Source organism: Carettochelys insculpta, chromosome 2 (assembly GCF_033958435.1).
Source record: "Carettochelys insculpta isolate YL-2023 chromosome 2, ASM3395843v1, whole genome shotgun sequence".
In the NCBI taxonomy this organism is placed as follows: Eukaryota; Metazoa; Chordata; order Testudines; family Carettochelyidae; genus Carettochelys; species Carettochelys insculpta.
The window spans coordinates 6,683,967-6,696,941 of NC_134138.1; the positions used below are offsets into that span (position 1 = coordinate 6,683,967).

At 43.2% G+C, this 12,975-nt stretch overlaps 1 protein-coding gene across 8 annotated transcripts in view; it reads left to right on the plus strand.

The window, feature by feature from the left end:
- Positions 1–12,975, plus strand: part of EEF1D (eukaryotic translation elongation factor 1 delta) — a 39,295-nt gene that overhangs the window by 15,121 nt on the left and 11,199 nt on the right. For 5 of the 8 annotated variants that reach the window (XM_074986552.1, XM_074986548.1, XM_074986551.1 and 2 more), the window contains one exon: positions 243–314. The exons of the other annotated variants lie outside the window; for them this stretch is intronic. In XM_074986552.1, coding sequence (XP_074842653.1) covers positions 243–314 — 72 coding nt within the window. The remainder of the gene's footprint in view (positions 1–242; positions 315–12,975) is intronic. 8 annotated transcript variants of the gene reach the window in all.

Here is a 12,975-nt window from a genome sequence, read left to right on the forward strand (position 1 = left end):
TTGAGGTCTCAAAACTCTGCATGCTCTTCTAAAGCCATAGCATGATGCGATCAATGTTAGTCTGCAGTCATTGCACTCTGGACCTCTTGGTGTTCATCTGATGCTTCTTGGAAAGCTGCCTCCAGTGCTCACTTAATCATTTCAAAAAAATCTGATCTCTCCCACCCCCTTCGTAGCAGCCTACAGTAATTTTTCGTGTCTCATTTTACAAAACATCTTGGTTCTTTCTGCGCTGTTTGCAGGAGAACGGAGCCAGCATGATTCTACGCGACATTGCCAGAGCCAGGGAGAATATCCAGAAATCGCTGGCCGGAGTGAGTACCCAAGCTCTCACCAGCTGGCTTCCTGCAGTCCATTTTTTAGTTGTGGTACATCTCACAGATCTCCTCTGCTGTGACTGATTTGCATACATTGTGTGGCTTCTTATTTTCAGTTAGAGGAGACTGACAAGGTGTGGAGTGCTGTGTACCACCAGACTAGTTCCATTTTTATCAAGAACACTGTTACCAGAATGCATGCTGTGTTATTGCTTACCATCGCCCAATTGCACTGAGGTCTAAAATTCCTAGTGGTGTTTGAGAGCTATGCATTTCTTCTAATGCAATGTTTGCATTGGTTCCAGTGATCCTTAACTAACATGTAACCAAACCATAGTTAAACTGCTGCTGAGCAGTAGAGAGAGGACATGCTTCTATCAGTAGGGGCATGTTTGTATGCTGGGGTACACTGAACTACCACCTTCTCTTAGCTGTTGGCTTTCAATTAAGGTATGTGCGAAGAAATGGCATCTTTCATCTTGATTTGCTCAGTGTTCTGCTTGGCTACTCATTTTTAACTCTGAACACTATTACAATGGTGTAATATAATCCCTGTTGGGGGGATTGTTTTGCTGCTGATGCACAATCAATTTGTCACAAAGCTGGCTGTTTTAATCATGGGGACTGCTTAGAATGGAATTGAGATCACATATTAAGGGGTGTTGTGCTGGTTTATGGGGGAGGAACGCTAGTGACCCAAGTTCTAATCCAACATATGCCTCCTGTTTTCTCATGTGTAAAATGTTGGTAAAAGTGTCAACTACTCGCAGGTTGAGAGGCCAAATCAGTAAAACATTGAGATTCTCAGATAGAATATGGTAAATAAATGCAAAAATAGAGCTGTTGTGTGTTTGGGCCTATGTGTTGATGGCTTAGTAATTCCTCTTGAGAAAGGAACCTAGCTATAGACTTGGAATGCGAAGTATACCAGTTACAAGATGAGTAGAGACCAGATGTCTCGAGTAGACAAATAAGAATGAAAGGAACTGCTTTTCCTGTCATCCTCTCTTTGGGCCTGCTGCTGTTTTAGTGTCAAGTTCTGCTGTGTGGTTTTGTGCTGGAGTAACTGGAATAGCTTTTAAGGAGTAAAGCTGCTCAGCATAGAATTTGGAATTGGATACAAGGATTAGCTCAGCGCTAACAATTTGGTGTAAGGATAGCAGGCAGACTGAGGAGGGTGGGGGAAAAATCCAAGATAAAAGGGCAAAACAAAAAGCAGTCAAGTAGCACTTTAAAGACTAGCAAAATATTTTGCTAGTCTTTAAAGTGCTACTTGACTGCTTTTTGTTTTGATAGTGTATAGACTAGCACGGCTCCCTCTCTGTTACTACTCAAGATAAAAGAATTAGATTTGTTTTCTAAATTGGCCCTGCAAGCAAGAGAGGGGAATTTTTTTTTGTTAAATGTCTACTCAGGAGAGCAATGCTGGGATCTTCTGTAATCTGCTTGGGTTTTCAGTATATTCCTACATCTTAAATTGGAAGGCTTGAATACACATCCTGTAGCATTTGGTCAACAATCAGACAAGATTTAAAACCTTTGCAGATAGTGTTAGGAAGTGGAATGGACTCTGAAGGAACTTTGTAGTGGAGATCAGGCTCAGTGTTTCAGGCAGCCTGGATTAAGTTGTCTTTTTCTTCTCTATGCCTCCATCTGGTAATAAAAACAAGGGCATGGAGTCAACAGGGAGAGAAGCTGGGGGTGGGTGGGAATCTTGAATCCCAATTTGCATAAGTGTAGCCTGCAACTCTGTTCTGAAAGCAGGTTCTCCAGAATATGCTGTAGTTTCCCAGAGGGCCGCCTCTGCCTGATGAGCCTCACTTGTGCTGTGCTGGGCGTGGTATTATGGGAGGCTATTCTGTGTAATCAAAGCTTGGCTGGAAGAGCATAGAGGCATCTGGGGTTGGGGCAGCCAAGCACTGCAGCCTCAGGTGAGGGGAGCGGGAGAAGAGCGCTAATGAAGGTAAGGCAACATCAGAAGTAGTTTGGTATCACTGTTGTGGTGTCTATAGTAAGGAAGCCAAATGACCTGTTAGCATATCAGCAAGTCACTATCCAAAGGCTTTCTATAGTTTCACATCCTGTGTTGGAATTTCATTGCTTAGAGTTTTGGAGAGTGTTGGATTCTAGGGACCAAACACTTAATCTTTTGGAGGAGTCCCAAAGAGATGGATTTGAAGTCTGAAAACTGTGCACTTGAGACTGTGAGATAGAAAAGTAGGACACCAGATTAAGATCAGTGAATTATCATTCATGAATTTGCAGATAATACTGCTTGAAGTGGGAAAACTCACTGCAGCCTTATCTAGGTAACGATTAAGGTGGCTCCATAACAACATAGCAAACCTGCAATCTTTGTGTTTCCCTCAAGATATGTATGCTGTTTACCCAGCACGTGCCTGGTGTGCCCCCTCTCTCCTTGTTCATGGTCTCTTGCTGATCTTGCCTTTCCTTCACTTTGTTAGCTCTTTGGAACAGATGCTTCAGTCTTGCTTTTTCTTCTAAAGCACCAAGTGTCTCTAGTGTAACATAAATAACTGTTATCATCATCTCTGATAGTACACAGCTAAGCTGTGTGAGCTGTTAAGATGTGGGAAGAGATATTTCTGAAATGTTCCCTGGCTTTCTGTATCTAAAGGATCTTTATAACTTATGGACAGTAAAAACACAAGACTAAGAGTAGTAACAGAGTAAGTCGTGCTAGTCCATACACTATAAAAACAAAAAGCAGTCAAGTAGCACTTTAAAGACTAGCAAAATAGTTTATTAGGTGAGCTTTCGTGGGACAGACCCACTTCTTTAGACCATAGCCAGACCTTGTCATCCTGAATAAGTCAGACTATGAACAGGAGGCAGCCAGACAACTCTCCACCACCACATTTTACAGACCTCTCTCTGCTGATTCCACTTTGGAATTCCAAAGGAAATTACAACTACTACTGAAGGAACTCCCTGCTGCTACTCGGGACCTCATTAACTCAGACACACCATCTGAGCCGCAGCCTGGATTATTCTATTTATTTCCCAAAATCCACAAACCTGGAAACGCTGGACGCCCTATCATTTCAGGTATTGGCACCCTTACCACCAGACTATCCAGTTACGTGGACTCCCTCCTCAAACCCTATGCCACCAACGCTCACAGCTATATCCGAGATACCGCTGACTTCCTGAGGAAATTACAAAACATCGGAAAAGTTCCTGATAACGCCATCCTTGCCACAATGGATGTAGAGGCTCTGTACATTAATATTCCACATAAAGACGGATTACAAGCAATCAGGAACACCATCCCTGATGCCACCGCAGCCAATCGGGTGTCTGACCTCTGTAACTTTGTTCTCACACACAATCATTTCCGTTTTGGGGACAATTTATACCTCCAGATTAGTGGAACCGCTATGGGCACCCACATGGCCCCACAAGATTCTAATATATTTATGGCTGACCTGGAACAATGATTCCTCAGCTCTCGTCCCCTATTACCACTCCTGTACTTAAGATACATTGATTACTTCTTTATGATTTGGACCCATGGTACAGAGGCTCTAGAAGAATTCCACAGAGACTTTAACAATCTACACCCCACCATCAACTTTATGCCTCATTTACAACATGTAAGAGAGACATTTCCTGGACACTACAGTACTAATCCAGGATGGCCTGATCAGTACCACACTGTACTGAAAACCTACTGATCGCTATACTTATCTACACCCTTCTAGTTTCCATCCCGCACACGTGACTAGATCCATTGTTTACAGTCAAGCTCTTAGGTACAATCGCATTTGCTCTGATCCAACTGACAGAGACCAAAAACTACAAGAACTTTAGCAAATATTCATAAACCTGAATTACCCACCAGGAGAAGTAAAAAAAACAGATCGACAGGGCCAGACGAATACCCAGAGACCAGCTACTCCAAGATCGGCCCAAAAAAGCCAAGAAGAGAACACCACTGGTCATCACCTACAGCCCCCAACTCAGACCACTGCAACGAATTATTAAAGACCTACAACCTGTCCTTAATCAGGATGCTACACTCCAGAAGGCCCTGGGTGACAGGCCTGTTCTCTCCTACAGACAACCTCCCAACCTCATGAGGATCCTTACTAACAGCCACAGCCTATACCCCAGGAACACCAGTCCTGAAACCTTTCCCTGCAACAAAGCCCGCTGCCAGCTTTGTCCACATATCTTCTCTGGAAATACCATCACTGGACCTAACCAGGTTACTCTCGGAATCACGGGCACTTTCTCATGCTCCTCTACTAACATTATATATGCCATCATGTGCCAACAATGCCCAGATGCTTTGTATATTGGACAGACTTCTAATTCCCTTAGACAAAGGGTCAACGTGCACAAAACAGACATCAAAACACTCCAGATCCACAAACCAGTTAGTCAACATTTTAATGGAATGGGGCATTGTGTCAATGACCTCAAGGTATGTGTGTTACTGAAGAGAAATTATCGCACTGTTTTAGAGAGAGAAGTGGACGAGCTGACTTTTATGTTCAAATTCAGCACATTAACACATGGTTTAAATTGTGATGGGAACTTTGAGTCACTATAGGGGCTCGTCTGCATACTTGGCTCAATCTGATTCTTGATCTCCCCCCCCCCCCCCCGCCCACTCTCTGATTTGCTCACCTTGATTATCTTTTTCTGATTTGTCCTCCCTGCTTACTGTTTTTGGTTCTCTGTGCCTTAAATATTGAGTCTGTTCTGGTCTGGCTATGGTCTGAAGAAGTGGGTCTGTCCCATGAAAGTTCACCTAATAAACTATTTTGTACCGAATAGCTGAAATATATGCTACATTGTTTTATAGCCTGATGAGACCGCATAAATTGATTTTGTTCTCATACCTCACAAAATTAATACATTTGTAGGATAATTTTGGATGTCTGGGTTTTGTGTTTAGCATCTAGATTTTTGGTGGTGAGAGACTCAGAATATGGGGACTTGAGCCTGATTGACCTAAAGATAAAGCTAACTGCTCTCTGGCTCTGAGTAGAGAATGGGAAAGTGGAAGAATTTTTTCTAGATCTTCTCTGATTGCATTTCATGGATCTATTATGAACAGTAATGCTGCAGGTTGACAGTAATTATCTGAAGAAGTGGGTCTGTTCCATGAAAGCTCATCATCTAATAAATTATTTTGTTAGTGTTTAAGGTGCTACTGGACTGTTAGTTAGTATATAGACTAGCACAGCTTTGTCTGTTACTATCTAGAAGTGTGTAAATATGGTGGAGTGGAAGGAACATGAGGTGATGGCTTGCATCTCCCAGAAAGACCTTTTTTTTTTTTTTTTAAAGATGCCAGAAACATTTATTTGCACATACTTTTCATTCTGCTTTGCATGGATGCATCTGCTTTTATAATCGCTCATTCAGCCTATCTGCACCTTTAATGTGTATGCAGTGAACAGCATTACAGCTGGAATGCACTGAATCATCAATAGTGTATGTCAAATCAAAAACTTTTTGATTTTATTTAGTGATGTGACTAAAGTATATTGGACATCCAGAACCAGTGGACGCTTTGGTGCACTTGCCTTGTAAATGTGGGAAATGGGTTCCCAGAGTACAGGTGAATACTGGGAACATACAGAGATAGTGTCTTCAAATAGTCTACTGTCCTGCGAACCCTATTCCCCAGAGCAGTAGAATGAGCTTTATTTATATTACGGTAGGCTTTATTTATATTACGGTAGCGTTCAGAGACTGAATCAGACATGAGCCGCTTTAAGCTAAATGCTGTATATGATGCAATCTCAGTCCTGAACAGCTTTCTCTGTATAGTCAAGACAAAGGTTGTGGTGTTGCCTTAGTTTTACACGTGGGAAACTGAGGCACAGAAGTGATGTAACTTGACTAGGAAGACACGGGAGGTTTGAAAAAATAGGGAATTGAACCCAGAATCTCTGTGCAATGCTGTAACCAAACCAGTTTGTGGTTAATGCACTGGACTGGAACAAGGAAGTGCTGGGTTTTATTCCCTACCCTCCTACAGACTTAGGCAAGACACTTAGTTTGCATCAACGCTATGGGTAAAATCAATTTTATTAAAATCTATTTCTTAATACTGGGTTTTAGCCATTTGGTTTTTGAGCATCTTCCCCTTCCTGCATGCTCACCACAAAATCTGTTTATTGCTGTCACACACAAGTAGCTTAAATTGAGTGCTGTAGCAGTGTATTGTGGGAAGAGGTCGTCATATTCCCAGACCTACTTGTATGGCCAGAATGCTACGGGGCTCAGGGAACTGTGGGATAGTTTCCCACATTTCTTTCCCCTCTTTCCTCTGCTGTGTTAAATAAGTTTAAGTAGACAGGTGCTACACTGAAACTCACATGAATCATTCAAAGTTATGGCTGCAGGTGGCTAAAAGACCCCAGACTACAGCCAGGTTTGGGGCTGCCCAAAAAGACCCTCAGAACAAGAATATTCCCCACTGCAAGCCTTGCTTTGAGAACTGTGGTAACTGTGTAGCTAGTGCATTGTCTTTGTTGAAACATGTATGGCTCGGGATGGCTGAAAGACCCTTGGCTACAGCCCCTGTCCGAAAATCGTGATGTTTGACAGCTCCGAAAACTGAGTCTGCCCGTGGAGATCTGTCACCTGCTCCTATGAGGAGCATGCCTAGGCTTTATTTTAGGATTTGAATATAGATTTTGGCCTCCTGGGAAAGAAGACCTTATGTTTTAAGTAGACACAGTTGCTACACTGATACTCAAATCAGTCGTTGAAACAGTTACGGCTTGGGGCAGCTAAAAGACCCCTGAATAAAGCCAGCCCCATTTGGCCGTCGATAAAGCCTGTATAAAAAATTTGGTCCGAGAGAATAGCCACTGTAGTGACGAAGTATTTTCTTCCATTGACCTAAAATTGTGTCCGCCAAGGGAGATATCCCCCGGGCAGATAAAAGACCCCCGACTACAGCTAGCCCCAAAAATCCTGACCACCAAAGGAGACTTCCCATGGCTGAAAAGAACCCAGACTATAGCCAGCCAGCCCTCAAAAATTGTGACTGCTGAGGGAGACTTCTCCTGGGTGGCTAAAAGAACGCAGACTACAGCCAGCCCCTGAAAATCATGACCACAAAGGGAGACTTCCCACGGCCACGTACAAGAACCCAGACTACAGCCAGCCCACCAAAATCTGCTTGGCACCTTGCGCACCACATCCTTTTATTGATTTGGGGTCAAGCCACGTGATGCGGATGAGCCTGGGAATGTTCCAGACTGATGCCTCCAGGGAGAGAGAAGGGAAGAGATGTGGGGGTCAGGACAAAGTGTAAGCGGCTGAAAAGAAGTTTCTTGTCCTACCAAACAAGCACGACCCCCATCCACAGCCTAGCTGACACATGGTACAGTGGGGCAGCTGCTGGCGCCAGGCAGCACAGAAGAAAAAGACAGCTAACAGTGGTATACACAGAACCACAGACCCCACAGCTGTGCTATTAACAAAGAGAGAGAGTTTTTTCAGCCTCTCGTGACCCTATAGCTGTGGGCTTCCATGTGCCAAATTGTGATGGTCCTCCATACCTGAGAGCAGTGGAGATGGAAGAGGCCAGAGTGGAGAACTGTGGGGCACATACAGGACATCTCTGGAGGTTAATGAATTTGATTTAAAGACATGGTGCTTCCTCACTGCCCTTCGTTCAGAATTTTAAATGCGAACTGAACTCTATACCTGTCGGGTTACTATGATTTGAGGATTTTGATATGTTGATTTTAGTGGTCCATATATCAAGTTAATGGAATTCAGTGAGGGCAGACACTTGGAAAAATGGAGCTAGCTGGCTTAAAATCACTTTTTATCTCATAGTGTAGGTGCAGCCTTAAACATTTTATACATGCATTTCCTGTCAGTAAAATGGAGTTAATTAAGGCCTTGTTTTGAGATGGGATGAGGATGTATTTAGAAATGTTTGAGATATCCAGGTAAGAGTTCAGTGTTGTAGGAAACCCTATACAGCTGGAATAAGCTGCTTTTGTGTGTGAAAGGCTGATTTATTCTTGGAGGAAGAGTATTGTAGGAAAACTTTATATCTAAACACGACCAAACTGTCCAGTTGTTTCTGGAGCTGTCACTAGCATCCTCTGTGAAATAGTAAAAAAAAAAATCAGGAAGATTTTCTGGATGTTGATGTGCATGAGTTTACCTGCCTTCTTGGAGAATGTGTCGGAAAACAATGCACATTGAGTCCAGTGACATCTGTAGCACATACCAACTTGAGGCAATTTTTCACATGCTGCATCAGCAAAAATACCCAGAATGCTATGGGGGAAGAGGGAACTGCAGAATAGGTTCCCACAATGTACTTCTGCAACAGTGTGTTTTGGCAGTGGGGGGACGGGGCAGAAATAAGTTGACTTTGTGGGAAGCCTGTGGAGGATACTTACATTCAAATGTATTAAAATTGATTTTGTAATGCTGGGTTTTATGAATTCAAATTTATCTTGTAGTCTAGACATAGTCTTTGTCAGAGGGATGTCTTATTCAGCTTTTACATGACTACTTGAGGTTTCTCTAGGCAGGCTGAGATTTCTGATTTATGGAATTTTACCAGGCAGACAGCTGTGCTGCTGTTAGCGCTCACATATTTAATATAACCAAGTCAGTGATGCTGTGAGAAACTTAATTTTTGAGTATCCAACTCATTTTGCATTTGAATTCTCATCCTTAACAGAATCCACTAATGGTTTGCTTTTTAGCATTGGATTTTCTTTTGGTATCTTTTAGTCTAAAAAAGAGGGGAAAACACTTCAGTGCACGTAAGACCCATGAGTCCTTCAAAACCCGGAACATCCCTGGTTTCAGGGCCTGTCCATCAGTCTTTCTCTTCCTGATCTCTGTAACCCTGCAGAATGACCAGCTGACAGAACCATGGGCCAGCAGAGGGATTAACTATTCCAGGCCTACCTGCTGCACTCCAGTGCCCATTTTACCAGACACACACATTTCCCTTTCAAAATGTCAGTTTAACATTAAATACAAAACTTAATACAGCAACTTTGTAAAGGTTAGCCCAGAAGTGCATATTCAACTTGAAGTTCCACAACACTGTTCTACCACCTAACTAGACATCCAAGTTACAGTTACAACTTTTGTTAACCCAAAGCTCCCTCTTTCTGTCTTAAGTGTTTAAATTTGCATAAAATAGTGTTACCTCCGGATAGGCATTCATTTGCTTGTTTGAGAGAGTGGGGGTGGGGAGACTGAGTGAACTTATTCCAGTACAGTAGAGCTGCATAGTTCCATAAGTGTTAAATGTAGCCACGCTGTTAATGTAGAGAGTATAACCTACCTTGCAGTATGGCACAAAATGTTTGCAAGAGGCTTTTATACTGTGTAATTATTTCCTTAATTGCAACTGCAAAACTTACTATAACTACTTTGTAATCTTAGCCAATTTTGCAAACTCTGACCAGTCCTCATGAGGACTATGTCAAGTTTTGAAGCCTGATTATTGATCAGTATAAACATGCAACATGAAATAGGTAAGTGCTTCTGTTCCTGAAACCTCTTGTACAATTGAATGGCTGTCTCAAAAAATGTGAGCCCTGTCTTTTGGACAGAGATAAACATAATGTTTTAGATTTCAACTGATGTCCTTTATTTAGATAATGGCATAGAGAAGATTACGCTTCTCAATTTTGTAGATGATACCAAGCTGGAAGGGATTGCAACTGCTTTGGAGGATAGGGTCAGAATTAAAAAAGGTCTGGACAAACTGCAGAAATGGTCTGAGGCAAATAGGCTGGAGTTCGATAAGGACAAATGCAAAGTCCTCCACCTAGGGAGGAACAATCAGTTTCACACGTACAGAATGGGAAGTGATGTCCTAGGAAGGAGTACTGAAGAAAGGAATCTAGGGGGTCATAGTGGACCACAAGCTAGATGAGTCAACAGTGTGACACAATTACAAAAAAAACATGGTTCTTGGATTCATTAACAGGAACAAGACATGAGAAGTAATTCTGCTCTACTCTGCACTGATAAGCTCTCAGTTGGAGTATTGTGTCCAGTTCTAGGTACCACATTTCAAGAAGGAGATGGAGAAACTGCATAGGGTCCCAAGAAGAGCAACTAAAATGATTACAGATCTAGAAAATATGACCTATGAGCGAAGATTAAAAGAACTGAGTTTGTTTAGTTTAGAAAATGGAAGGCAGGGGTACCCAAAAGGGTGTTTCAAGCAGGGAGGGAAAAAATATACTTAGTTTCTGATAGGAAAAAAAGCAATGGACTTAAATTGCAGCAAGGGAGGTTTAGGTTGGACATTATGCCAGTGCTTAACTGCCCTGACCAAAGTTTTTCCTAAATTGCCTAGGAAGGTTGTAGACTCTCCATCATTGAGGATATTTAAGAGCAGATTAGGCAAATACCTGTCAGGGATGATTGACAGTGCTTGGTCCCACTCTGAGGGCAGGGGGCTGGACTTCTCTACTTCTCAAGGTCCCTTCCAGTTCTAGTATTCTATGGTTTGATGTTAACAGAAATGTCCAGCTACCAGTGGTGAGATACAGTAGGGTCTCAACATTCACAAACCCAAGCTTCATGAATCCAGTTATTTGCAAGTGGACGCTTCCCCCTGGGGCTCCGGGACAGGGAGCGCCGGCAGCTGGGCTCCAGGCAGGAGTGGCTACCATACAGTATTTGCGAAGTTCAGCATTCATGAGGGTTCTCAACGTTGAACCCTCACAAATGTTGAGACCCTAATGTAGTCAGCAGTGCAGACATTTAAGGTAAATGGAGTAATTGAAACAGCTCAGACATGTATCAGTTGGTATGCCTAGTCAGGAAGACAATGCTATGGTTGTCTGTATCTGATTCCTGCCTTTTAGATTCTCTTCATAACCACAAGGCATGGATTTTTTTTTCTTCTTTCTAACAATGCATATCTAGAGCCAGAAGAGAATGTTGCTGTGAATTCTGTAGCCACCAAATTGTGGGGTTGTGGTTCTGTGAAATCTATTTTGCAAAGTTAGTTTTGGATGTCATAAATGATGCTCAGTAACTTTCTTTTTCTTTTAAGGAGGTTAAATTGTTTATAATATCTGAAGTTAGTTTAATCTGGGAACTTTTCAGACATTGGGCTTTTGAAACTTTTTTCAAATTTGTGAAAAGCCTTCCCTATCCTTAACAAAGGCATTGTACCCCCTCCCCCTGCCTTTTTTTTTTTCTTATATATTTTAAACAGAACCATCTAGGTTTACTTTTTAGTCTTATTGTACAGTTGTCCTTTTCCTGCAGCTAAAATAGCTTTCATGTTTGTTTGCTATAATAATCCTTGCTTGATTTTTATTTTCTTGTTCCTGTTACATGGATGGCAGAAAAGAAAATTTAAGTAGTGTGGGGAAGAAACAGTTGTCCTTACTCACTCACTATATTTTGTTTTGGACTTGATGTAAATAGAGCAGAAAGAGTTTAAACAGCTCATGGTTTCAGTGACTTTTTGCCCAGAAGACCTCTGGAATTACTGATCAGGAATAGGGATAGATAGCCTTGTAAGGTGAGTCTGTTCTAGGAAATGATGTGGTGCTCACTTTGGTAGATCCTGTTTGCTAGCAGTAAAATTGTTTTCAACACCATCTTGCAAAGATCAGAGTAAACACTTGACTTGTCATATAAGCTATTTGCTTAGTGTAGGTATTGCTGCTTAGTTGTCTGTGGGAGAGGAGTGAGTGTGGCCTACTGGATCTGGCTAGGAGATGGGAAGAGATGAGTTAATCCAGACTGTCACTGGTTCAGTCTGATTTAAATTAGTCAGACCCTGAGATACGCCCATTCGGGTTACGAGAATTCGACTTTACGAGGAGTTTCATTTAATACGCCTACTTCAGCTTACGAGGCATTTCTTCACATTTATGAGGACCGATTTGGAGGCTGGCGCCCCTGAGGCAAGCACTGAGGGGATGGAGTCGGCCGCATCCGTCTTGACGAAGAGGCCATGCAGGGGGGTGGCGGCACCTGCGAGAGGGCAGCAGTCTGGTGCGGGGAGGTAGACTCGTACAAGTCCCGGCAGTAGATCATGCCAGTCTGCAAGATGTGGATGCTGGGCGCGCAGCTCATCCCGGCCCCATGGCTGCAGCTCACCCCCTGAACGGCTAGGGGGCCACCACTGCCCGCCCTGCGCAGCTGTGCCTCGGACACCTCTCACCATCTGTGGCACTCCCTCTCATTTAGTGCCTGGCTTGCCCGCCACTGCCGCCAGTGGGGCCTCTCCACCGCGCAGCCCTGCAAGAGCGGCACATCACCCCTTGCCAGCCGGAGGCCTCCGTGACTGCCTAACTCCCCACGCGGCTAGCTCCTGGCACCGCCGCCTCCTCGCTTAACCTAAGCTGCACGCAGGCTGGGCTGCCTCCCCGTGCCCTGCTCTGCCCTGCCTGCCCCTTGCACCGGATTTAATGGGATTTGGTGTTTAGTATAAATGGGTGTAAATCTTGGGGCTCAGGAATGCATAAAATTTTTTTCCCATTGAAATCAATGGCAATTACATTTTCGACTTATGAGAATTCGCCCTTAGGGGTTTTTTCAGGAACAAATTGCCCTTGTAATGCAAGGGAAGACTGTAACTGACTTCCTTAATCTGCGTATAGCTGCACGCCATTCAGGAGGCATGATTGCAGTGCCTATAGCTGTA